Raw genomic sequence first — 25,327 nt, 5'->3', positions numbered from 1 at the left:
GAGCACGACTGCACACATTTTCTAACTCTCCGGTGCAGCTGCCTGATTTTAAAAATGATATTCACACCCAGACAGGTTACATAAAAAGTATGCTGCCTCCATTTCACTGGACGTCATCGCTGTGGAGTCCTAAATAACTCTTGGCACTGAAGTTAAAAAAGGGGTCACTTTGCTCAGATAGTCTTCACTCGCTTGTAGGAGTGGTTTATAGTCACTTGCTGGCTCTAGATCTATTCAGGAGACACTCGCATGGAACGGTCCCATTCTTCAGCCCCCTCGTTTACGGGCATTCCAGCTCCACTGCTGAGCACCCAGAGGCTGGGAAGCTGCAGCTGTCAGGATCCTAATCCATCCTGCGAGGACTCGCTGCCAGCGTGTACAGTAGTAAACTGCAGGCATGCTTCGGGGCTGACCTTTCCAGCACCCTCTGAGGCCTCTCCAGCAAAACAAAAGTTGTGAATGATACTTTTTAAGCTTCTAGAAACTCAGCTAACCCATTTAGGTATATCCGGACTTAACGTTTAAAAAATGTTGACCTTAAGGTAGACAGGTGTAATGAAGACTGCTTTTGTTTTCTTTTTTCCTTTCTTTCTTTCTTTTTTTTTTTCCCCCAATGGAAGAGGAGCTAAATTGGGAACAAAACGCGCGTGACCACGTTTGCCGTTGTTTAGCCAGTAACCTCAGGGACGGGATGTTACTGAACTTCACGCTTTCCTCACTCGTAAGCTGCAGGGGAAAATGATTTGTCTTCTGACTTACTGAGACATACTGCAAAGAACAATGCGGTGGCTGTGAAAAGTGTTCTGGGATCCTTGGACGAAAGGAGTGCTATATAAATTCACGGTAGTACTGTGATTATTTATAATATGAACCAAAACTGAGGTGTAAATTATCAAATCATTTTTTCCCAATGTTGGAATAACTGCTCATTTAAACTTACTTGCATGATATGCTTTATTTGAGAGGCACAAAATACTTTAATTTCTTCAGTTGTAAATGTATTTGGTGAGATGGTATGGGTTCTTTAAAGGGAAAGCTCCTCAAAAGGCCATTTGGTGGTGGGGCTATTAGACATTGGGTACTTAACTAATGATGTGCTGATAGAAACAAGTGAACTTTGCATGTATTTTAGATTAATCCTATGGTTTTTCACTACACTGAATGAAATTCATTTTCTCCCAATGTTTTAACACCTCTTAAATGTGAAGATTGCTATCTGACCAGTCATTATAAAGATGATGTCTTTCTTGGTGATAGCTGGGTAGTCTAGAGTGAAGTAATGTCTTTTCTTCTTCCAGTAGCTTTTAAAACTTCTGACTCTGAAGCCTTTGTCTGAATTTTGATTTGTATTGGATAGCTTGTGTGTTGGGGGGGGGTCTATCTTAAATCGTGATTTATTAATATACAAAATTTTGATAGAATTTTCTATGCTATGTTTGATGTTACTTAAACTTTATTAGGTAAATGTAAAAGCACTTAAAACACGCTTTTGAATTAATTATTACCATTTGATATCTTAATGTATTATTTGCCTAGTTTTCAAGAAATGATCAAGAAAACATCAGTATATAGCCATCTATTATTTCATTGCTTAATGGATCCAGGAGCTGAAAAAGGTAAATTATTTTATGTTTCTTTATATAATTTGACCAATTCTAAGAAGACAGACAACTAATAGAATATAAGTGCTTACCTTCTCAGTGTTCCCTAATGTCTTAAACAGAGCTAGGACTTATCAATTACATATTGTATCTTGGCTTGTGTTTGCTAACCTGAAAATATCTATAATGTGAAATGTCTACTGCTATACCTATGGTCCTGATGGTATCTTAGAGATTATTTTGACCAACAAATTAAATATAAAGACTTGCTAAGTGTGTAGAGTTTTTTTTTTTAATATGAAAAAGAATAGATTTCCCCCCCCCAAGTGCTATATACTACCTACATGACTGTGATTTCTAAAATATTTCTTTTTAGATAGGAAGGGAGATAAAAATAGTTTTGTGTAAAGCTACAAGTTTTTATGAATGTCTGCATTTAAGATATTTTTAAACTATAAAAACGTTTTTAGCCTGTGTTTATGGTTCCTCTGAGGTATTAATAGAGACAAATATATAATGTGACTTGACCTTTCAGTATAAGGAGAATTTAAGTTTGAATTCTGCTCTAATTGTAGTTATTTGAAACTGACCTCCCATTTTTACATCATTTTTAATATTAAGAGTGACTTTGCATGGATTTTGTAACTAGCCCCATTGTCTTGAGATAAAAAGTGCAGACACGCACTGTTGATGTAGACCTGAAGAGCTAGTACTACGTTTTTGTAGAACATTTGTTGTACACATTTAATTATCTTGGCTGCTTTCTTCTCCTCTCTCCTTTATCCACACATGGATGTTTTCTAAGAAATGTAGTCCTGGCTTTTTTTTTTTCCCTTCCTTCTTTAGGCATACCAGGTGGCCTCTACCTAGGTAAGCATATCTTTAGGCCAAGAGAGCTGGGAGTATGCCCAGTGTTGGCAGCCTACATATCTTCAACACAATGGTTTTACTGTAGTGATTTTTGCAAACCTAAACATTTAAAGTCGTAATCACTTAGAGAATCCAGCCATTTAGACGTTTTGAATGAAGATTCAGTTTCTGTGCAGTTTATGAATAAAATCTCACCATTATCATTATCATTAGTAACAATGCTTGATTTCAACTGTGCATACAATAATTTGGCAAATTACAAAGGAAATGGAAGAAGTTCAAGGTACGGTTGAAACAGAACTAGTATTAAAATATTTTATAACACAAGGAAACACACCCCATAATCATCTAGATAGCCAATTAAAGCTTTAAAAATATGTTCGCAGGCAGATTAAGTGTGTGCTGTTGGGGGAGGATCAGATGGCTTTTTGTTGGAAAGACTTCCAGTAACCAGAGGACACTCAGTTCTTCAGTGCTGAAGGATATTGACCTTCCCTCTCTTAACCCTTATACTTAGTATGTTGTGCTTGAAAAAGATGGGACAAACCTATAGCCCAGTTCTTCTATTTCCACCTTGGCCTGAAGGCCCAAGAATTATAGGACATCACTAAGTTACACACAGATTAAAGTTAGGACTATGGTACATACCAAATAGTCCTCTGTGTATAGTTTCTAATGCTGCATTAAGAGTCTAAGCTTCTAAAACCTTATCCACATTAACTATTATGAGTATCTTGTGTTGCCTACCTCCTGGTGACAGTTACTCTCTAGCCATTAGCCCACAGAGCAGTGTGTTATAAAAAGCTCCACAGGGTCTGGGGCCCTGGAGCAGGTTCCTCCGAGCCCCGGGCTCAGTGATTTCTGTGCATGACTCCCAAATCTGCCCCTGCTTACTTAATGTCCTCCTTACTACCTTGTGTCTGTTCAGAGCCCTCTCGAAGCAGATGTCCACGTGGGATTAAATGTGCAGGAGATTTATGGGGGGGAATGTTTGTGGACGATAAAGAAAGAAGGGACAGAAATGGGTGGGGAGAGCCATCAGATCACCGTGCAGGTCTGACACGTGAGAGAGGAGAGAGAGCGAGTCACCTGCTAGCTGCGTGTCATCTGTGAAATGGAAGGGAAGTGGCATTAGCGGGCAGCCCCAGGGGAGGCAGGGCCTCTGAGGAGCCAAAGGGACAGAGCTGGAGACGTCGCGCAGCTGTGCTCCCAGTGGTACCCTCCCTTAATCTGAATGGCACACCTCTGTGGCCAGCACGTCATACCACAGAGTAGCGCATGTTAAAAAAATAATTTCCCTTTGCAGATTTATACCCCTGCACAACCTATATTTTCTGTCTCAGTTTATGGCAACTACATTTCTCTGGCTGCCCAGAAATCTAGAATCATCCTAGTCCCTCTTCCTCATACCACTCATCGTTCCATCCCACATGTTTTCACCAACTCGTGTTTCCGGACCCCTCCTTCCCTCCACCAGCAACAATCACCTTCCTTCAGATCGGCGTTATCTCTTCTCATGACTGTTCTAAGTACCTTCTACCTACCTGGCTGCCCCCGCTCAGGGTCGGCACCCTTTCTTTATCCTCTTTGTCTTCCTCTGTAGCTGCAAGATCTTTTCTGAAATTCAAATCCTGTCACATTCGCCTTCTGCCTAAAATTATTCTGTGCCTCATTATCTCTAATAGGACAAGCTCAAGGCTTCTTAGCATATGATATAAGTATTTTACCTCATGCTACAACCCCCACTTTTCCTACATTTTAGTTCTCAGAGTTTCCCAAATTGGAAAACTGGTCAAGGGTCTTGTTGCCAAGGGGCTTTTGCACGTGCTGTTTTCTCTGCACGAAGTGTCCTGTCCTCTCATTTGACTTGAAGACTCATCATTGTCAGGGCTCATGTGATTCTTTCCTGAGCTCTCCAATGTAGAGCTTTCTCTTTCTACTTTTGAGTCTATCTCGTTGCTATCAATCTATGTTGCTCTATCTTTGTATTCATAGTGCCTAGATACTGAATAAAATGAGTGAATAAATGAATTGGCTGTAACTGAGGCCTGTTGGCTACACTTGCAATTTCTTCACTGATAATGATCTCACGTTTCTGGTTCCTAGTCCATTGGCTCTTCTCAGAATCTAGTATAATGTATTATTGTTATTATTATTATTATTTTTAAAAGATTTTATTTATTTGACAGAGATCACAAGCAGTCAGAGAGGCAGGCAGAGGGAGAGGGGGAAGCAGGCTCCCCACTGAGCAGAGAGCCCGATGCGGGGCTCGATCCCAAGACCCTGAGATCATGACCCGAGCCGAAGGCAGCAGCTTGACCCACTGAGCCACCCAGGTGCCCCTAGTATAATGTATTATTTAGGGATATCAGATGAAAATCTTTCTCAAGCATCTTTATATATTTTTACAGAGTTGGATTATAAAGAAGAAAGTTTATTTGAGTAGTTCTATTGCTATTTAAAGGACATATCAAACTATAGTCTGAGGCAATAATTTTAACGTGGTGGTTGAAGGACTACGGATGTCTAATTACTAATGTGAGACTCATTCATCAACACATGGTATGTGTTTAAAAAGTAACCTGAACAAAACAAAACAAAACAAAAAAGTGACCTGAACAACTACTTACAAAGACTAATACATTTTCCACATATTGAATAAATTCACTCTTAAAGTTTGAGTGTCAAGTTTGCATGTCAATTGTTGCCCTGGAGGGGAGGTCTTACTACTACTTCACAGGCTCAGAAATTCATGCTTGGCTTCTTGACCCAGGGCTGCTGCCTTAGTTCAGCTCTGGCATCTTTTGCCTGGACTATTGCAATAGTCTTCCAAGAGCTTCTAACGTAGCCTTCAGCTGCTGCTACCGGAGGTGAGTGCCTCAATGACAAATTTGCTCACGTCAATTCCTGCCCAAACTCCTCACCTTGGAGGACAAAGGCCAACATTTGCTCTGTTTGTTGCCTCAAGTGCAAGCCCAATCTGCTTCCTTAGGCTTATTTCCTACAACACCCCAACAGGTACCTTGTACATCAGCTCCGTGGGCTTTTTGACCAATCCCCTGGCCCGTCTCCCCACGGCGGCAGGCAGTTCATCTCCCTTCTCTGCCTGGCAACCTTCCTCTACCTTCCACACACTCAAGTATCTCCTCCTTAAGAACGCTGCTCCTGATTCACCAACCAGTGGTGCTTCCCAAAGCACTTTAGAAATACTTCTCTTATTATGTTTATCATGCTTCTTTCACAATTGGTTAGGTGTCTGTCCCCACAACAATCCCAGCAGCAGACTTTGAGTACAACTCATTTTTTTTTTTCTTCCCCATTTGCATCCTGAGCAGTCCAGTAAAAGAGGAATTGTCTTTCTTCTGTAAATGTAGCATCATCTGACCCACCTGATCAAAGAGACAGCCTCGGTATATTCCTGAAACTAAGCAGACCTCCAGACAAAAGTTATTTGTGAACTCTTCTCAGGAATTAGTTTTAACATCAGGCCCAAGGCCTTGACTTTGCTGAGGCATTCAGAATTCTATCTTTCAGGTTAGCCTGTGACCACTTACTAATCAGAAAATACCTTTAACATCTTTTTTTTTTTTTTTAAATCTCTAGCTATTTCTAAGAAGCACATGACATTCATCTTTGAATAGAAGATTCAGTTGAATGACAAGGCTCTTTCATTTAGTAGAGGGGATTTTACTTTAAATTTTGCTGACAGGTTTTCATGACAGCCCTCCAATGGAAGCTTAAATTCACCTGTCATAGCTATTAAAGACATTTTTTTTTTTTCGGTGTATTTCTGTGATCTGACCCTTTCATGTATTATTGTTGTTATTGACCTTAAAAGTATAGAAGAGAAGAATCTAAAGAGTGCTTCTGTTTTTGAAGGCTTGTGGCAATCTAGCCTCTGAAGTGAATTCACTGTTAGATTTTCATCCCAAGAAAAGCATCATCATAACATACCAGAATCCTGCTAATTTTCCCTTCATGCTTGAAATTGTTAATTCTCAGGAGAACAAGAACACCTGGTAGATCTTATTCACTATCAGCAAAGATTAGTAGCAGGAAAATGGTGTTAAATCTTTTTTGTATCAAAGAACATTAAAATAAGATGAGCCCAAAACAGCAACATAATTGTCATATTGTCTTGATTATGTTTTGTTTACAGTTTGTTTTGAAATTTATGTTTTAATATCAAACTCATTAGTAAAAGAATGCTCTAAGATTATGGTAGATAGCTTTTATCTAAAGATACAGATATCAGCTTTCTGCTTTTCATATAAGAAAGTCAAGATTCAATGTTTTGTGTGAAATTACTCAGTTTTAGTTACTTGTCTCAGGGCCTAAGTGTTAGATAACAAGGACGGAATATGTGTGTGGAAAAAATATTCTTCAGAAATGCAAATTAGAATTCCATTGTATGATAATGCTATTAATTTTTGGAGGAAATTGTTCTTCAAGTCTTAATGAAAGGTCAAAGAATATCTACTCATTCATTAATCTTCTCAAGATTCAATCCCATATTCATTAAATAATTAAGCATGTATTTTAAGAAACATATTCTTTGAGTAATATTTGGGGACTAGATTTCTCCTTCTTATTACGAGGCTCACGTTAAGGATCTATGGTGCATCTTACAGATTCATTTCAGAGGCGCTTGTAGAATATTGCTAAAACTTAATATTAAACACATCTTTTGACATAAATAAATGACTACTGTTAAAATTGTTAAATAACTAACAATGTAAATAACTAACTACTGTTAAAACTGTTACCTCAAAATCTTTAAATCAAAGTTAATGGTGAAAAACAGCAAAGTTTTAAGATAGAAATAACTGCACATGTGTATTTGCTTTTAAAATCCTACATGTTATATCTAGACAAATTATTTTAAGGAGCCAAGTTTGGTACATTTTGGTTTCCTGTTATAAATTATGCTATCTTTTTATCAGACTGACTTCTTCAGGAATGCCTGTAGTGTTTATATAGTATTTAAATGCAAAAGAAAATATTAATATGAAACATTATCAATTAAATTTTATTCAACCTGATAATATTTTCTGTACAATACATAGTCATCTTAGGTGTATAATTAATTTTGAATGACCACATATGGATGGATAGAGTTTTGCTCTTTTAAGTGTATCTGCAATTAATAGTGGCTATTGTTGTTTCATTAAATCTCTTCGAAGATCCTTTATTGGGAGGATAGTATAAGTAATTTTTGATTATAATAATATATTCCCACATATGTTTTTAAATCTTACTTCCTTATAAAGGTAAAGATGTGGCCATCCTAAAAAAATATGGCTGTTTTTGTTTCTTTAGAGTAAAAAAACCCCAGGAATCATTTGTTATTATACTATTGTTAGGACCATAGCACTAATCTGGTCCACTAACCTTTAGAAGAAACTGCAAAGTCAGAGATGTCAGACTGTAGCCGTAAATATTCACTGGCAAAGTTTTTATATCAAAGATTGGAACTTTAGGAGATGCTCCTGGGATTTAGTGTACTCTAACATCTATTAATCCCTGATACCTTGGGTGGCTTGTCAAAAAGTGCTCCACTTACCAAGAGTATGCAAGGAGGCCCAGGAGGGCACATTCAGCGAAAGGTCAAGGAAGCAATTACTGTTTCCTGCTTTTCCCTTAAGAACTTCCACAGCAAATGCTGCCTCCCTCCCCCACCCCATCTTAGCAAGGCCTGTGAATAGAATGAAACGAAAGTTCACGTTCCAGTAAGACACATTACCAATATTATTTGGTTCCTAGAGCTCTTCTTGCATGTGAACGGATGCCATAGTTGAAGAAGTACAGTGAAATCGATTTGAAAAGGTGGCTCTTGCTGAAGATGATCAGTTTTTCATCTCTTTGTTTTCCTGTATCTCTGCCAAGAGTCAGCGTTTGTGCTGGTGGTGGGGTAGGCGTACACTGGCCCCTTCCTATGGCATGAAGTCAAGTTAGAGCTTTTTTGAGGAGTACCTGGTTCTGTGTGGATACTTAGAAGGATGCTACAGAAGGATCACAGAATTTAGGACAGGAAATCTTTTTTTTTTTTTTAAGATTATTTATTTATTTATTTGACAGAGAGAGAGAGGGAGCACAAGCAGAGTGAGAAGCAGGCTTCCCACTGAGCAAGGAGCCCGATGTGGGCCTCGATCTCAGGACCCTGGGATCATGACCTGAGCCGAAGGCAGACGCTTAATGACTGAGCCATCCAGGCACCCAGGACAGGAAAATCTGGTTGACAGGAAGTGCCCCCCGGGACTGTGGCCTCTGAGTGTCAAACTTGATCTACCTCCATCTAGCCATTCTGCTCCCTGAATACTGGGGAATGATGTTATCGGAGCTCCTAGGACAGAGTTGGAAATAACATCTCTTAGGACTTAAGGACTTAAGACTGTCACTTCTACTTACTCTTACCTCAATGCAGTGGAAAAGTTTGAAAGTCTCTTGAGGCTTTCACATGCTCTTGAGTCCAGAATTTTTAAGACTGGCACTGGAGGGGCGCCTGGGTGGCTCGATGGGCTAAGTCTCTGCCTTTGGCTCTGGTCATAGTCTCAGGGTCCTGGGATCAAGTCCTGCATCGGGCTTTCTGCTCTGCGGGGAGTCTGCTTTCCCTCTCTCTCTGTCAAGTAAATAAATAAAATCTTAAAAAAAAATACTGGTACTGGAGAAATATATATATATATATCTCCCCCCCCCCACATTTTCCTCTATCCTAAAATTTTGGAACATGTTTTAAAAATGAAAGTTTGGTCACCTTGGATCTTACTTTTAGGATTAATAGACAAAAAATCAGTGGTGTCAGATTTTGGCTTAGTATTGAGAAGAATTTTCAATAATTATTTTCTAAATGTACCTTGTGAAATAACATATTTATCCTCATTGGACATATCCAAAGAGGCTGAACAGGCTGGCTATGTAGTTTACACCCAGCATGAACGTGAGGGGCAAGGGTAGACTAGAAGGTATCTTAAGGGTTTTCCATCTTGACCTTCTAGGATTCTATGACATTTTATTTTTGAGTGGTGTATCTGTTTTAAAACTTTGAATAATTGCAATGTTGGAAACTGAAAGTTTTTGATTTTTGAGATTTGGGAAATAAGTTTTCTAGGAGGAGCTTTTCTTCCATGAAGACCAGAATGAGAAATTTTTGTATTGCTCCCAAATTTCTTGGAAATACTTGTATTTGTTATTTGTTTATTTACTTGCTTATTTTTGGATCTCAGGACTGAGGTGTGAGTTAATCATCCCCATCAGGTCATGATGCACTCCCATCAGGCAAGACTCCACTGTTGTATGTATATCTGTCTGTGTGTTCCTTCCTTCCTCCCTCTTCTTCCTTCCCTCCTTCCTTCCCCTCCCCTCCCCTGCCCTTCCCTACATCCTCTTTTAAGTATTGAGAACTATGCTGAAGAGAACTAGGCCTGGATTTAGTGCTGGGGTCGGGAAAGTGGCCAGCAGGACTCCAGCCAGACTCAGAGAACAGAAACAAGACTTGAAGTCAATGGGCTTTGTGGATTGGTATAAGAAGTACATAGCTTCCCTGTTAATGCAAATCATAGATCAAAGGTTAACCTTAAGACACATTTCCTTCTTGAAGCCTTTCCTTAGTGACCTTCACACCGCACATTCCCCCTTCTTTATTGAACTCTAGAATTTTCTTTTATTCTAGAGGCATAATTGACTAGTGAGAATTGTTCATATTTAAGATGCATAAATTATGTTTTGATATATATAGATAGATGTATAGATACATAGAAATGAACATGGCAATCAAGCTAATTGACATATCCATCACTTCACATAGTTACTGTTTTCTTGTTTTTGTGATGAGAACAGTTAAGATTTATTCTCTTAGCAAATCTCAAGTGCACATTATTATTAACTATAATCACCATGTTATGCATTGGATCTCCAGAATTTATTAATCTCACGTAAATGAAACCTTGCCCCCTTTGACCAGTATTTTTCCATTTCCTCCACCCTTGCCCCTGGCAACCACCATTCTACTCTCTGCTTCTATGAATAAGTATAGAATTTTCAATCTGGTACCTCACAGTTCAATATTTTTGTTTGTATGGTGATCTTGTTATACTGTTTAGTTTCATGACCAAGGTATAATAAATTATAATAATGATAATGATTTACTGAGCTTCATGTAATATCCAAGGTGCTAAGCACTTTACATATAGCATCTTGTTTAAATCTTCCAGCACTATTTGGTGGAATTTCTTCTATCTTCCACATTTTACAAAGGAGTTAACAGAGACTTAGAGAAAGATGTGTATCTTGCTCCATAACTAGTTTGTAATTCTTGGAGACAACTAGTTTTTTAAAATTACATTCTAGCTTTTTAGGAGTAGAGAAGAGGTTTTGGAACAATCAAAAAAGAACTCACATTTTGGCTCCTTCATTTATAAGTTGCATGAGCTTGGTCAAATTAATAAGGCTCTCTGAATCTGAATAGTTTTTGTTACCTATAAAAGTGCAAATAATAATGCCTACCTCACAAAACTTGCAAAAATTACATGAAATAAAATGAAATTACATATTGAAATGAATATGTAATAATGAAATATCATATACAATATATTTAACATGGTCTAGTGTGTTAACTATATACTCAGTAATTGGTAATTTTGCTTATGAACTTTACTCGATGTCACAGATGTTAAGATGCCATGAGTTGCCCCAAAGTAATCATATAAAAATAAATAATAATGAAATAATACAAAGGTATCATTTTGGATGGTATTAAATATCTTTAGCCTGGGTAAAGGCGGGTCATAAAGGGTTTACTACAATACATTATTGACATAGCGGCTTACACTGTGTAGTCAATGTGAACAGTCAAGACCTTATATTCCATCATCAATCTTCCTCTTGTTCTAGATGAAGAGATTGGTAGCCCTTGAATTATGTTGCTTTTTTAAAAGGCATATCAGTTATAATTTGTTTCATGTGGCTTTGGATAAATGGAAATCACTTTGGTGAAAATCAGAAAGCTGTGGGTTTTAGCTTGGAAGAAATGGATGCTTATAGTATGAGTTATTTTAAAATAGTTTAACGTACTCTTACGCTGCACCTAAAGTCAATGAATATAAGTAACTTAGAATGAGTAGAAATGCTACATTTCCATCAGGTTCTCTTTTCCGGTTCTTACCAACACAACCACAACCATTGACCTTTTCTTTTCCTTTCAGTGAAGAGAGATGATGACAAGAAGGTGGTTGCAGAGATCATGGCGAGATGTTTTGTTCCAAGCCTAATAACAACCACCCCCTGGGAGGAATTTCATTTTGTCGGTCATGAGATTCGGATTACTGAAGCCACGGATTGTTACGGTGCTGTTGTTTGGCCATCGGTATCATTTCACACAAAATTTTCTATATTCCAATGGTTTTCCAGTCAGTTTTGTTTCTTGTTGTGTACCATTTAGAAGGAAAAAATAGGTTCCATGGTTCTATTTTGTGAACTCAAATAATGCTAAAACTTGTAAATCACAAAATTGGGAAAATGCTTCCACCAATTAATCCTATTTTTGACTTGTAGGGTTAATAGAGATTGCTGTTTAAACCTCCAGTGTTTTGTGACTATGGGAGTTTAGAATAGCAAACATTTTTATTTCCTGTTCAACTGGTTCCATTTGAGTTAAATAATCGTAATGAAATCTATCAGTCTCAACATGCGGAATGTTCTACAAGGCCACCAATCCTTTACCAGTTGTCCACAAAGGGTGCAGAAGCCCCCTTCCCTCCACTGTCTGCCCCAATCCCACACACTTCTTTTGAATGACTAATACTAGAAGTTGCTTTCTTTAAAGATAAGCAAACTTAAGCAACTGAGTTCCATAGTTTCTGTTTTCTCATCTCCCCACAATCCCCAAGGACTTTGTCTAGTCTAAATGTCGAACCTGTTGGAGGATGTGCTTCTGTTGATAATTTTCTGTAGTGGTATGTACATATTCATGCATATATTCACATGTGTACACATGTCATAGCATTAGTGTATATGATTTATCTAATAGACTTTAATTTTACTTTCTGATATTACTTGCAAAGCATTACTCTTTTTTTTTTTTTAAACTTTCCTAGGCCCTCGTTCTATGCTATTTTCTGGAAACAAATGCAAAGCACTATAATATGGTTGACAAAAATGTGATTGAAATTGGAGCTGGAACAGGGCTAGTCTCCATCGTGGCAAGTTTACTTGGTAAGTAGGTATTTTTGATTGAATAGGGTCAGAGAATTCAATGATCAGATGTCATTAGCTGCTTTTACTATCCAGTTTACTCTGACCTAGGCCTATTTTTAACTCCTTAATTGTTTGAATGGGCTTCATCAGAAACACTACCAGTGGTTTTTTTTTTTTTTTAAGATTATTTATTTGACAGAGATAGAGAGAGAGAGAGAGAGAGAGAGAGAGAGAAAGGGATCACAAGTAGGCAGAAAGGGAGGCAGAGAGAGAGGGGGAAGCAGGCTCCCTGCTGAGCAGAGAGCCCCATAGCTCTCTCCCAGGGACCTGGGATCTCCCAGGGTTCTCTCTCCCAGGACCCTGAGATCATGACCTGAGCTGAAGGCAGAGGCTTAACCCATTGAGCCACCCAGATGCCCTGAAACACTACCAGATTTAAAGTCACCTTACTGGCTTGTTTCAGAATTTTCTGTGAAGTCGTATTAATTCTGCTCATGGAGCACCAAGTCGTGAGTGTATTCTAATTGGGAGGTGCACTCAGGCCTCCTGGCTGCTGGAGGAGGCATGTGGGACACAAGGCCCAGGCCGAATCTACTGCTGCTGACTCTGGTGGTCTTTATTGAGAGGTTAACCATATTTCAACATTCCCAGGTAGCGGTCCATTCCTTGTAGGTTTTGAAGTCCTATGCTCTCGTGAAAAATACCTATTAGAAGAGAGAAGGAGTATTACCAACCGTGTCTGCTTCTAGGCATTTTCCCTTGTACTTCTTTTCTTTCTTTTTTAAACACTTATATTATTTTTAAAAAGGATTTTACTTATTTACTTGAAAGAGAGAGAGCGAGCCAGCACAAGCAGGGGGAGCAGCAGGCAGAGGCCGAGGGAGAGGGAGAAGCAGACTCCCCGCTGAGCGGGGAGCCTGATGCCGGACTCGATCCCAAGACCTTGGGATCATGACCTGAGCAAAAGGCAGACGCTTAATCACCTGAACCACCCAGGCTCCCGTTGCATTTCTTTTCTCGGTTCATCTCCATTCTTCTTTGGGGACCCCCTTCTTTTCTCACCAGCATTTCTTTTTCTCATGACACGCGTGACAGTCTCGGCGCATGCCTGAGCCTGCTTCACTTTGGTCTCACTCTGTTGTTGTTACCTGTTTCATTGCCTTAATTCAGCTGCCTTCTCTGGTGTGCTCTGCCCAAATATGTCTTGATTCCCTTGGTCTTTAGAATTGCACACCTGCCACTCTACAATCTTGAGAGGAAATGAAGATTTAGCAATTTACAACTTTCTAAACGCTGGGGAAACACGGAACTCTTGAAGTCCTCCCCCCATCTTTTTTTTTTTTTTTTTTTAAATTGCTCCTTCCTGATACTGCTTTCTAAGTCACGCTTCCATTTAGTATGGGTAGTTGGTGGCACCACTGGATTTATACCTCAAGTCTTCCTGATCAGGAGCACATTTGTGCTTTGGGAGGTCATTTGTTTCACTGAAAAGAATTGATCCTTTTAGGCTGCTTATATAACTTGACACAAATAATAAAAGATGAAGGCTCTGTTTAGTTAGTGTTCTAAGATTGGTGGTGTTTACTTCTCTAGACACAAAGAACTTAATAATCAGATAATTTATATTCACTGTGGACAGAAGGAATCTTCCTTATCTTGGAATTTTTTAAAGGATTTATTGAAAATGACAAACCCACCCACACTAGAATATGCCAGCATATTTCTGTGATATGCCTATTGCCCTTCCACTTTAATATTTCCCACAAAATACAACCACAATGACCAGAGAAACTTGTCATCATGACAATGGAACGAAGGGGTTCTTAACTGATCTGGGCTGCACTAGACTTCTCTCAGTTCTGCTTTCCTGTTTCTTACCCCAGTCTATTCTTTTTTTTAAAGATTTTATTTATTTATTTGACACACAGAGAGAGAGAGAGAGATCACAAGTAGGCCGAGAGAGCGGGGGAAGCAGGCTCCCTGCTGAGCAGAGAGCTCGATGCGGGGATCGATCCCAGGACCCTGAGATCATGACCTGAGCTGAAGGCAGAGGCTTAGCCCACTAAGCCACCGATGCCCCTACCCCAGTCTGTTCTTGCCTGATGACGTGGAATTGCCCAATCCCAGATTTATTTACACAGTATTTTCAGGCTCTGCCACAGCTCATAGTTTACTTTAAGTTTACTTTTTCTACAACCTTGCTTCTTCCAATTTCTTCCTTCTACTATTCACTTTTAATTCAGAGATGGTTCGTATCTTCTCTATCCAAGTATTCTTTCCTGCATCTGTGGTCTTTGGCTGTAAGAACACTAGCTCACGTTGTGGCTATGTTTTAAACATATTTTTGATGGGAATGTTCATAATTGTAAGGGGGTCAGGCTAAAGACTTGGACATAAATATGGATGTCGCGACACTTCCAATGTGATTCTTTTGAAAAGCCCTCTTTCCATGCCGTGCGCCTCCCATTCAACAACAGGATGCCCGGCGCGGTCTACACTCATTTGGCCTCGTGTGACTTGGGCTCAGAATTCTTTTAGTGAAGAACAGGTGTGCCTTTCAACAGTGACTTCTGATCATTCCACTGAAGGTTCCAGATTTTTCTCTTTCTCTAGCGTATGTTCTGTTAGCAGGTAGTAGATAAATAGCAAATAGCCACAGCAACAATAGTCAAACAAACAAAAAACCCAGGAGGACAGAAAAATGCGAGGGAGTTAAAAAGTGCTATGGGAATCTAAAATTTTTGTAAGGGGAGGCATAAAGCTGCCTTAGCATCTGTTTTGAAGGGGTTTCCCTCCTGTGTGTACTGACCAGTCTTTCCTTGGGGTTAGCGATTGTGCAGAATTGCAAATGCATGTTAGCTTGAAACCTGATTGCTTTACCTTATCCCTCAAGGGTTACTTTTCCTACTGTTCTTTGTTTCATAGGTGCACACGTGACTGCCACAGATTTACCTGAATTACTTGGAAACCTGCAATATAATATTTCCCGAAACACCAAAATGAAATGTAAGCATTTGCCTCAGGTTAAAGAACTCTCGTGGGGTGTAGCTTTAGATGAGAACTTCCCCAGGTCTTCCAACAATTTTGACTACATCCTGGCAGCTGACGTTGTCTACGCCCACCCTTTCCTGGAAGAACTCCTCATTACCTTTGACCATCTGTGCAAAGAGTCTACCATCATCCTCTGGGTCATGAAGTTCAGGCTGGAGAAAGAAAATAAATTTGTAGATAGATTTAAGGAGTTGTTTGACCTGGAGGAGATTTCCAGTTTCCCTAGCCTGAATATTACGTTGTATAAAGCTATGAAGAAAAGTCGGAGGAGTGCATGATACCATCAAAGGAGGACCTCGAAAGCAAAGGTGGTTTCTAGTAGAGTGTTCCTTTAAAGAAGATCCTGGATGATCTGACATAGCACTGTCTTTCCCAAGAACCGCCCCCCCCCCAAACTTGCCTCACCCCAGAGAGGGAGTTTCCCGGATACAGCACCTCGGTCTGGAGGGTGGCCCAGTCATACCGTGTAGTGATTGATTAGGACAAGGCCTGCTTTCCTTATCCTTCTATAGCACCGTTTATTATTATTGTTATCATTTTAATAAATGGTACTATTATTTTTAATGTATAACTATAGGATAATTTTTAATATCTCTAAAATGAACATTCTTATTGTTTTAAATGCAAGCTTCTCTGGTTCTCTCTTTAGGAATAAAGAAATAGCTTATAATGGGATCTGCAAGTAAATTTGAAAAGGCAGATGCATAATGTGATGGCAAACGTGAGATTATGTTTTGTGATTTTCATCAGTGCCAGTTTTTAGGTGGTCTGTTGTCTCTGCTTGGTGGGGCGGGCCTTGAGCGCAACCTCTGAAATCAATCACGCTTGTGGATTTGAGGTTATGGGCAAGGACATTTCACTCTAGTGAATGAAAAATGAACGGAAGCAAACGTAAACACAGTTGAGATTTTGGAGGAGTTATTGTTTTATTTTTAAGCCAAGTACAGTTATGTTGTATAACAGAAACAGAGATAAATATAAAAACTTTGGGTTGAAAATACACATGAAAAGAGTCAGGCCTCTAATCTCTAATAACCAGACATAGGACTGGTTTTAAAGTTGAAAGCTTTTGTGATGCACATATATAGACTGAGATATCTGAAATCCTGTGTGATTTTCTTCACATGGACCTTAGAGATTAGAACAAAGACTGAAGTAATTAAAGTCAGTGCAAGGAGGGTAAAAAACAAGGATTGCGTCCCAGTGGTTCAGGCTCTGTAGGTGGGGGGCTACTCTTGGAGTGTTCCTTAGGCTGTCACAGGGCCCTGGGGCGGTGTTTATTCTCCTAAACCCAGCCCTGTGATTTGCTGGAAGTCCTCAGGGGTCCCGCACAACTGACAGAATGACTGCGCACCACCGGGTGCCTAAGGAGGATGCAGAGGTACGCCCAGCAGGTTTTGGGTTGTGCAGGCCCTAGGGCTGCCCTCCCGTGCCTCCTGCATTTACGCAGTCTCTCCGGGTTTTCACAGCCCGTTGCTACAGGAAGGCATGTGATCCTACGACCTTTCTAAGAAGCTGAGGGAACGTCCTTACCCCTGCTTCACAACCAGCGCTGCTGGGGCCGAGGGGGTGGTCGCTTGGCCCGGGCCCGTGGCCACACAGGGCTTGTCTGAGCCTGGGGCCTGTGCTCTCACCACCGCACCGCTTTTAGGCTCTTAAAGCAGCAGTTCTCAAGCTCTTTTGTAAATGAGTGAAGTTGTCTCTTCAAAAAGGGATCAATACCCACGAAGGAAAGCAAGTGCATCGGGCGAAGTGAGAATTGCCCTCCCGTATGTTTCCCTCTCGTTTCTGGCTTTAACTGGGTGGTCCGGGCAGACGCATTCGGAAGGTGACACGTAGGCAGAGCAGGAGGAGATGAGGGAAGCAACAGTGCGTGTATCTAGGGAAGCGGGAAGCGTGTTCCACGCGAAAGGGGCAGCCGTGCCCCAGGAGGAGGCCAGTCGTCTAGCAGAAACGGTGAAGGCCAGTGTGTCTTGGAGTGGGGTGAGCAGGGGACACTGGTTAGTCTCAAAGGGGGCCAGGTCACGTCCGATCTTCGTTGCTATCTGGCTTCTCCAGAAGCAGACTCAGAGGTGGAGTTTGGGTTTGCTGGTCATTTATCGGGGAGTGCCTCAAGGATGGAGGCCTGTGGGGAGGAGGGGGACGGACGCAGAGGTCGAGCTGCGGTGCGGGTCCAACCACACGGGGCCCGGAACCCAGAGTGGCCTTTCTGAGTGGTCCTGTGTTGGGGTCAGCCTTCCGGCCTTGATGACCCCTGTCACTCCCTCCCTGGATATGGGCCGCCCCAGGAAGGCTCTGCGACCTCGCATGAGGTGACTCTTCAGTGGAGGGCGTCTTGCGGCAGCCAGGTACTAAGTTTTCCTGAAGGGGATCTGGGCAGAACATCACAGTGTACACCACTGCCCCTAGGGCTATTGGAAGAACTTTGGCTTTTTCTCCAGCGAAGGGGAGAATCACCGGACGATTTGGAGTCGAGTGAAACAGTATCGCTCTGTGTGAGGACCACTCTGGCTGCTGCTTTGGGAATACTTACAGAGGGCCAAAGGGACCGGTTAGGGGGTTGTGGCAGCTGTCCGGGTAGGTGAGGAGGAGCCTGCAGCAGGGAACGGGCACTAGAGGTGGCGAGAAGTCGTCCTTTCTGCACGCTTGCAAGCTAGAGCCCACAGACCTTCCCGCCGTATTGCGGAGTCAAGCCTGACTCTAAATTTGCGTTTGGTCCCAGCTACTGGATGTCAAGTTAGAGTCATCGGTGCAGAGAGGGTTTGTAAAGCTCATCCGGGGAGCAAGACGAACAAGAACAAGACGAGGAGGGAGCCCCCCCACCCCCCGGCCGGCATTAAGATCAGACGTGTGTATCTGAGACTTTTTTTTGAGGTTCTGCCCCTCACCCACAAGTTATGTTAATATCTGTTGACTTTTGAAAGATTTGAATTTACTACCACAGCGGTTTTTGAACTGGTCGGTAGAGTTCTAAATTTCCCTACCGCTGACTCGGGGGTTTCTGGGGGTGTTTTAAGGGTAACGAGCGAATACGGTGGCTCCTCTGCTGAACGTTTGAATATCACTACTAAGCTCTTTTTAGGTAGAATAGATAATGTATCCTTCTTTTCAAAGACTTTGTTAGAACCAAACCAGCCATATGGTTCCTCTTTCGCTAGGTGTCAATCTGTCAAACACAAGGGTTTCCACAGCCATTGTTTTATTCTGTTTATAGCATTCACTTGCAGATTTTGACACCCACCCCCACACACTGTGTGCACATCTACTTTTATCTTTTTGCTGTAGGTTCGCTGCATTTGTCTAGATTCAATTTCGTAATAATTTAATTTCAAAAGATGTAATTTGAGTTGGCTTTTTTTTTTTTAAATGGCTAGTTGATGCGTTAACTTTAGTGCAAGGGCATTTACTGTGAAATTTGCCTTTACTCTACTTTTTTCTGTGTGTGTGTGTGTGTGTGTGTGTGTGCTTTTTTTGACAAGTTAAACTATGCTACTGAGAACCTGGTCCAACTCTTGTAGTTAACTTCCCAGATTTCTAATAGAATAAGCACACTGATTGTCAAGGGTTTTTGTTTTTTGTTTTTAAAAGATTTTATTTATTTATTTGAGAGAGAGAGAGAGTGACAGAGAGCATGAGAGGGGAGAAGGTCAGAGCAGACTCCCTGCAGAGCTGGGAGCCCGATATGGGACTCGATCCCGAGACTACAGGATCACAACCTGAGCCGAAGGCAGTCACTTAACCGACTGAGCCACCCAGGCACCCTGTCAAGGTTTTAATAGAGGTTATTACAGAATAGTTTTTGCTTCACGGGAGACATAGCAACTTGCCAGTGATACTTTTAAAGTGTCTATGTTATAGACATGTAACCATGAAAGTTGTGCCCCAGGCTGTATCAGTCGCCTCTAGGAAACTCAATACTGTACTAAGATCTTCTATCCTAGAATTTACTAATAAACCCTATTTCACTTGTGCCAATTTTTGTCAACCAGAATTTTTCAAAAATTAGTTTTTATTCCATATTTACATTCTGTTTCTTTTTTGGGTAAAGAATTGTGACATTGGGTAACTTCCTAACAGATTTGGAGCCAGTAGTATAAATCCACTGTTGTGGAAGAAAAAAGAGAGGAAACATGACAGAATATTCTTTTATTTATTTTTTTTAATCTTCTTTTATTTTTTGAAGAGCATGGTGTTCTCTGTAAATGCCTGGTCTTTAGAGACAGAGACTATCTCCCGCTTGTTTTAAACGGTGCTGTTGTTGTGGGGACGGATATATAATTTCTGAATATCCTTTGGAGCTAAAATATGTCCACTGGGTAGGACTTTCATACAAGAAAAGATTTACATATATGAATTTGAAAAATTCAAACTGGGAACCTTGGAGTCTAGAAATAAAAGTATCTGATCTACATAAGGGTTCTTATTGAGAAGCTTAGAAGGAAGTTAATGTATTGTACCTCCTCTTTCAACTCCATTTTAACTTGGTTTTCAATGAAGTCTGCATGTAGAGGAAAAAAGTTGTCAAATATGTGCATTTCTTTCTCCACCGAAGTGTAAGGCAATAATAAGAAACAAATTTGGGCCTGGAACAGACAAATAATTTCACAAAGTATAGGGGATCGGGGCAAAGTAAATTTAAAAAACCATGGACATTTGTGAGTATGTTTGTGTATCTAATTCTTTAGGTTTTCTTTATGAAGCCTAGAGATAGTTCACAAATGATTTCTACAACCAGGTCTTGATATTTTTGAGTTTGTGATGTGACATTCAGTCTAGAATATTTACCTGCAAGCCCAGTTTCAATGTCTGCTCTGCTTCCAAGTTCCACACAAGGTCAAAGACAGTGTCCTGTATTCTTATGCGGCTGTATTAATGGGGCAGTTGTGTCCTCAGTGGCTTTAGCTAGTATCAGTTAGTTCCTATTAATTGCTTTATGAAGAGGGCACAGGCTGGACACTGGTGTGTCCTTAGCTCATGTATGGCTGTGTAATGCTTAGATTGCTGGGCATACACTGCTGGGTGTCTATTCTACCCAACTAACCTTTGGCCTCTGTCTTGAACAGTGCTTTGACTGGCACAGCTCAGAGGGGCAGGACATTGTTTCTTCTCAGTTCTCCTAGTTTCCTTGATTCGAAGGCAATTGTCTTGCCCTGAAATCCAATCAAGTTTTAGAATTGGTACTTGAACATCAAGGAATTCAAAAGCATCATTAAAAATGAAAACAGATGTCCAGGTCAGTTTTGTGATAAATGGCATTAATAGAAAAAAATAGAAGTATATGGGATACCTGCTGTTAACCACAAACACGTTATCATACCAAAAAATATTGTTTGGTGTCCCAAATATTCTTTGGTGTCCCAAAGCACAGCCAAATAAAATTAAAACAGTCTCTTAAAAAATGTTTTAATAGTCAGATGTTATTTCGTCATGCCACAAATACAGGACACAAGGCTTCTGAAAATTATTTATTTGGTAAATGCTAGATTTGTAGTTTAGGATTTGAGAATTTTCATATTTTCATTGTCCATAATTTTAATTTATGAGTAGCCCCTTACCTTCACTGGATTTATGTGTGTGTGTGTGTGTGTGTGTGTGTGTGTGTGTGTGTGATGATTTAATTTGGGTTTTCTTATCTAGTGCCATGATTTAATTTGGGTTTCTTATCTCTTTCTGTGTTTCCTTTGTTGGAAGAATATAAATCATGATAGCAAAGGTTGTCTCTTTGTCACAAACCGTCATAAATAAGCCCAAAGAACAGGCCATAAAAATGTAAGAAATTCTTAGATTAAAAAACATGAGTAATGTTTTCTACCCACCTGGTGTTCAGAGGTAAAAGTACACTTTGCATCTAGTAAATTATTAACACTTTTCTAACCAAAGATTTCCTCCTTCCTTAGGATCTCTGTGATTTATAGGTAGTCAATTTAAGAATTAGATGTCAAACATAATAAACACATTTCATAATCATGTATTAAAAAGAGGAATTGAGGACTAATTATACTAAGGTTATAATTATTTATAATGCAATTATTATTTTTTAAAGATTATTTTAGAGAGAGAGAGCATGTGCAAGTGGGGGAGGGGCAGAGGGAGAAAGTCACAAGCAGACTCCCCACTGAGTATGGAACCCAACGAGGGGCTCGATCCCACAACCTATGAGATCATGACCTGAGCCAAAACCAAGAGTCAGATGTTTAACTGACTGAGCTACCCAGTTGCCCCTATTATACAATTATAATAAATGCATATAATAAGAGTATACAACATTCTTGGGGTGGGGAGGACAAACTGCTACTGTGGGTTGGGAACAGATTATTTTTGAAAGAATTCAAGGAGGGTTAAAGGCAATTATAAGAAGGCAAAATAGCTAATGCAACTACTTTTACTTTACTTTATTCTCTAGGAAGACATCTGATGGCTGTCATTCATTCACTTATCAATTCGGTATTTGTTGAAAACCCACAATATGCCAAGGAGGGGCTGTAGACACACAATGAATGAGAGTCATGGGCCATTCCTCCTGGAGACCTCTCGTTAGGTGTGAATGGGCCGACAGAGAAATCAGTGTGTGGTGGGGAAAATGAACCACCGTGATAGGAGAGGACCTAATCCACCATCAGGGAGTCAGCGAGGGCTTCTGGAGAAGACAACTGCATAGCTGGACAAAGGAGTTGGAGAGAAGGAAGCAGGGACCCATTCTGGGCAGAAGGAACATCATGTGGGAAGCTTTAGAGACCGTGAAATACTCGCTGGAAAAACGGTTGCCTCTCCTGCCCCTTGACGAAATAACTGCATGTATGTTTCTGGCTGTGTTTTAGATAGTTTACATGTGGCATCTCACTGGATACCTTTAATACACTAGCGGTATTAGCCCAATTTAGATACGAAGAAACCAAGTCTCAGTGGGGGTGAGCAGCTTCTCAGAGGTTATAGCTGTGTCCCGTCCCGTGGCACCAAAGCTCCTGCTCTCTTCAGGGTACTGCTTTGTGCCCCCTTTCCACTCTCAGCCCTGCAAGAAAATCCTGAATTTTAATTTTATTCTAGCTAATTCAGAGCAATGCAGTTTACTGAATATTGTCTTTATTTGTCTCCTGAGCACAAATTAGCTTTAGTGGAACACTACCGAGATGAACTCCCTTTCCCAATATATCAAGAAGAGTCTGATTTTATAAGTGTATTTATATACCCAGCAAATAATTTCTTCTTTGCAAGGAATATTGATCAAATATTACATTAGTTAAAGATATGTAGTGTGGGGGTCAGAAAAGAACCCCTTGGGCACCTGGGTGGCTCAGCTGGTTAAGCTTCTGCCTTCGGCTCAGGTCACGATCCAGAGTCCTAGAATCGAGTCCCACATCAGGCTCCCTGCTCACCGGGGAGCCTGCTTCTCCCTCTGCCTGCCACTCCCCTGCTTGCATGCTCTCTCTCTCTCTGACAAATAAATAAATAAAATCTTAAAAAAAAAAAAAGACCCTCTTTTATAAAAGGTAGCTTGGAGCAGGAAGCAAAAGGTGTTCTTTTTCTTGCAAGACGGCACAGGCCGAATGAAGGGAAGGAAGTGTAGGGTGCCCTCGGGTGACTTTTCAGCAGGAGAGGCCAAGGGGGTGGGGCTGAACTTTAAAACATCATCCGATCTGTCTGTGGGTGATGCTGGTGTTTACAGGCCTGTTACTAGGTGGTGACGCTCACTGCATCAGCACAGAGCTAAGCCCTGGGGTGATGTGAGCACACCAGTTCCCAGAAACCACCTCTCAGCAATCTTTCAAGGTGAGGCCAGGCTTGACTCAGGCAGTGGAGCCTTTTAAAGCCAAAGAGAGGGCAAAGGGACTCGGACAGGGAGTCTGGAAGTTTACCAGCATCTCCACGGCAAAGTGCTTGTCTCCGTGGAAATGGCCCAAGGTTCATCCGATGACAGGCACCTCACTTCTGGGAGGCTGAGATTGCTGACCAAGCCTCACACCCTTGCCGGAGGCCTGGACAGGGGCCGGGACGTGAGCCGCTGCCGTTCAGTGTGTGCTTCCCTGATGTCAGAGGCGAGGGCGCGCTCCCAGAGGCAGTCGTGTGAGCTGGAGGACCGTGCTGAGTGCTACTGACGAGTGATGTGAGCCAGGGTAGCCGCAGAACGTTCCAGGGCCCAGAGGAGGGAAAATGATGTATCCGAGCGTTCTGGTGGGTGGGGGCTTCCTGGGCAGTCAGTTTCAAAGGCAGGATGGTAGGAGCAGAAGCTCTAGGGAGCAAACCTCCAGTTGTTGAGGAAGAGGAATCACAGGATGCTTTTGTCTCTGGTAGTCTTTCTGTCCGGTGTAGTCCTGGTTGATGTTTACACCGGCCAGCACGCACGGACGCCTGCTGGCGGACGTCTCTAGTAAGCAAGTGGCTGGACGAGGCGTCTGACCGATGCAAGGAGTTGAGGCCAGCATCCGAGGACATTTCAGCTCGGGTGCCGATATAACCTGCCGCAGATCGAAAGCTGGCTTTTATTCCGTCCTGTTCTAACAAGTAGCTGAAAAGTTAAGGATTCGGAAGCCATTCCTCCAAAGCTTCCAGAACAAAAGCCGAGTCTGAAATTGCCCAAGATTGCCACTGGGAGGCCCCAGTACTCTGTAAAATGAACCTTCCCTGCCAAATAAAGAAGTGAAAATAAAAGAAATGATTTAAACAAGTGAATTGAATTATGAAAGATTATATGCAAATGCATTAAGAGCGGCAAGGGGTAAATACACAACAGTATAATGTGATAAATATGTGGTGCCGTCCTCCTTAATTAGGGATTGTTTAAATTCCACCCTTCGCCTCAGCGCTGTGCACGGTTAGGAAACAAACTCTCCAAGGAAAGGAAAGTAAGGGCTGGCTTCCAGGTCTTCAAATGCCGTACAGGTGTTCACCGGGCTGCGTGTGCGTGTGCGTGTGTGTGCGCTTGTGTGAGGGGGCGGGAGGCGAGGGCGGCGGAGGAGAGTACAAGAATGGGGAGAGGTAGCTGAAAGAGACTGGGCCATAGTGGGAAGACAGGTTCTGGTTCTTGCAGCCCGAAGAGAGGACATATCTGGCCGGACTTGCCAGATTTTGATTTCGTGTTGGTTCTCCAACCTGCGTGCATCCGTATCACCTGGTGAGCTTATCAAACACAACTAGCTGGGCTCTGAGTTTCTGATTCAGTGGATTTGGAATGGGGCTGGATAACTTGCGTTTCTTTTTTTCTTTTTCTTTTTTTTTTAAAAAAAAATTTATTTATTTATTTAAGAGAGAAGGAGAGAGAGAGAGAAGGAGAGAGAGAGAGAAGGAGAGAGAGAGAGAAGGAGAGAGTGGGGGGATGGGCAGAGGGAGAGCATCCCAAGCAGACTCCCCATTGAATGTAGAGCCCAATGAAAGGCTTGATGTCATGAGCCTGAGATCATAATCTGAGCTGAAATCACGAGTTGAACACTTACCCAACTGAGCCACCCACGTGACCCTCCCCCCCATAACCTGCATTTCTAACAGCTTCCGAGGTGATGCTGATGCTCCTGGTCTGGGGACCCTACTCTGAGAATCACTGTTGTCATACATTATACTGCAACATTTGGAGTTCTTCATCTGAGGCTAGGGCCTTTTGACATGTAAGGGCGATACCTCCA

General features: G+C 41.3%; 1 protein-coding gene across 3 annotated transcripts; it reads left to right on the top strand.

The window, feature by feature from the left end:
* Positions 1-365: 365 nt before the first annotated feature.
* Positions 366-16,707, top strand: LOC308339618 (protein-lysine methyltransferase METTL21E-like; the record flags this gene model as incomplete). Of its 3 annotated transcripts, XM_080798448.1 has the most annotated exons (6): positions 366-843; positions 1,537-1,616; positions 9,695-9,762; positions 11,672-11,832; positions 12,563-12,680; positions 15,588-16,439. In XM_080798448.1, 4 exons carry the CDS (start codon positions 9,729-9,731, stop codon positions 15,989-15,991), a joined length of 717 nt encoding a protein of 238 aa, XP_080654574.1. In that variant the 3' UTR covers positions 15,992-16,439. The 3 variants fall into 3 exon arrangements, with proteins under 3 accessions (XP_080654574.1, XP_080654575.1, XP_080654573.1); XM_080798449.1 differs by lacking the exon at positions 9,695-9,762 and having other exon boundaries at positions 405-843; positions 15,588-16,707; XM_080798447.1 differs by lacking the exons at positions 366-843; positions 9,695-9,762 and having other exon boundaries at positions 1,520-1,616; positions 15,588-16,424.
* Between the last annotated feature and the right edge of the window lie 8,620 nt (positions 16,708-25,327).

Source organism: Martes martes (genome assembly GCF_963455335.1).
Source record: "Martes martes genome assembly, chromosome: 3".
Lineage (NCBI taxonomy): Eukaryota > Metazoa > Chordata > Mammalia > Carnivora > Mustelidae > Martes > Martes martes.
This window is presented reverse-complemented; position numbering and strand designations above follow the sequence as displayed.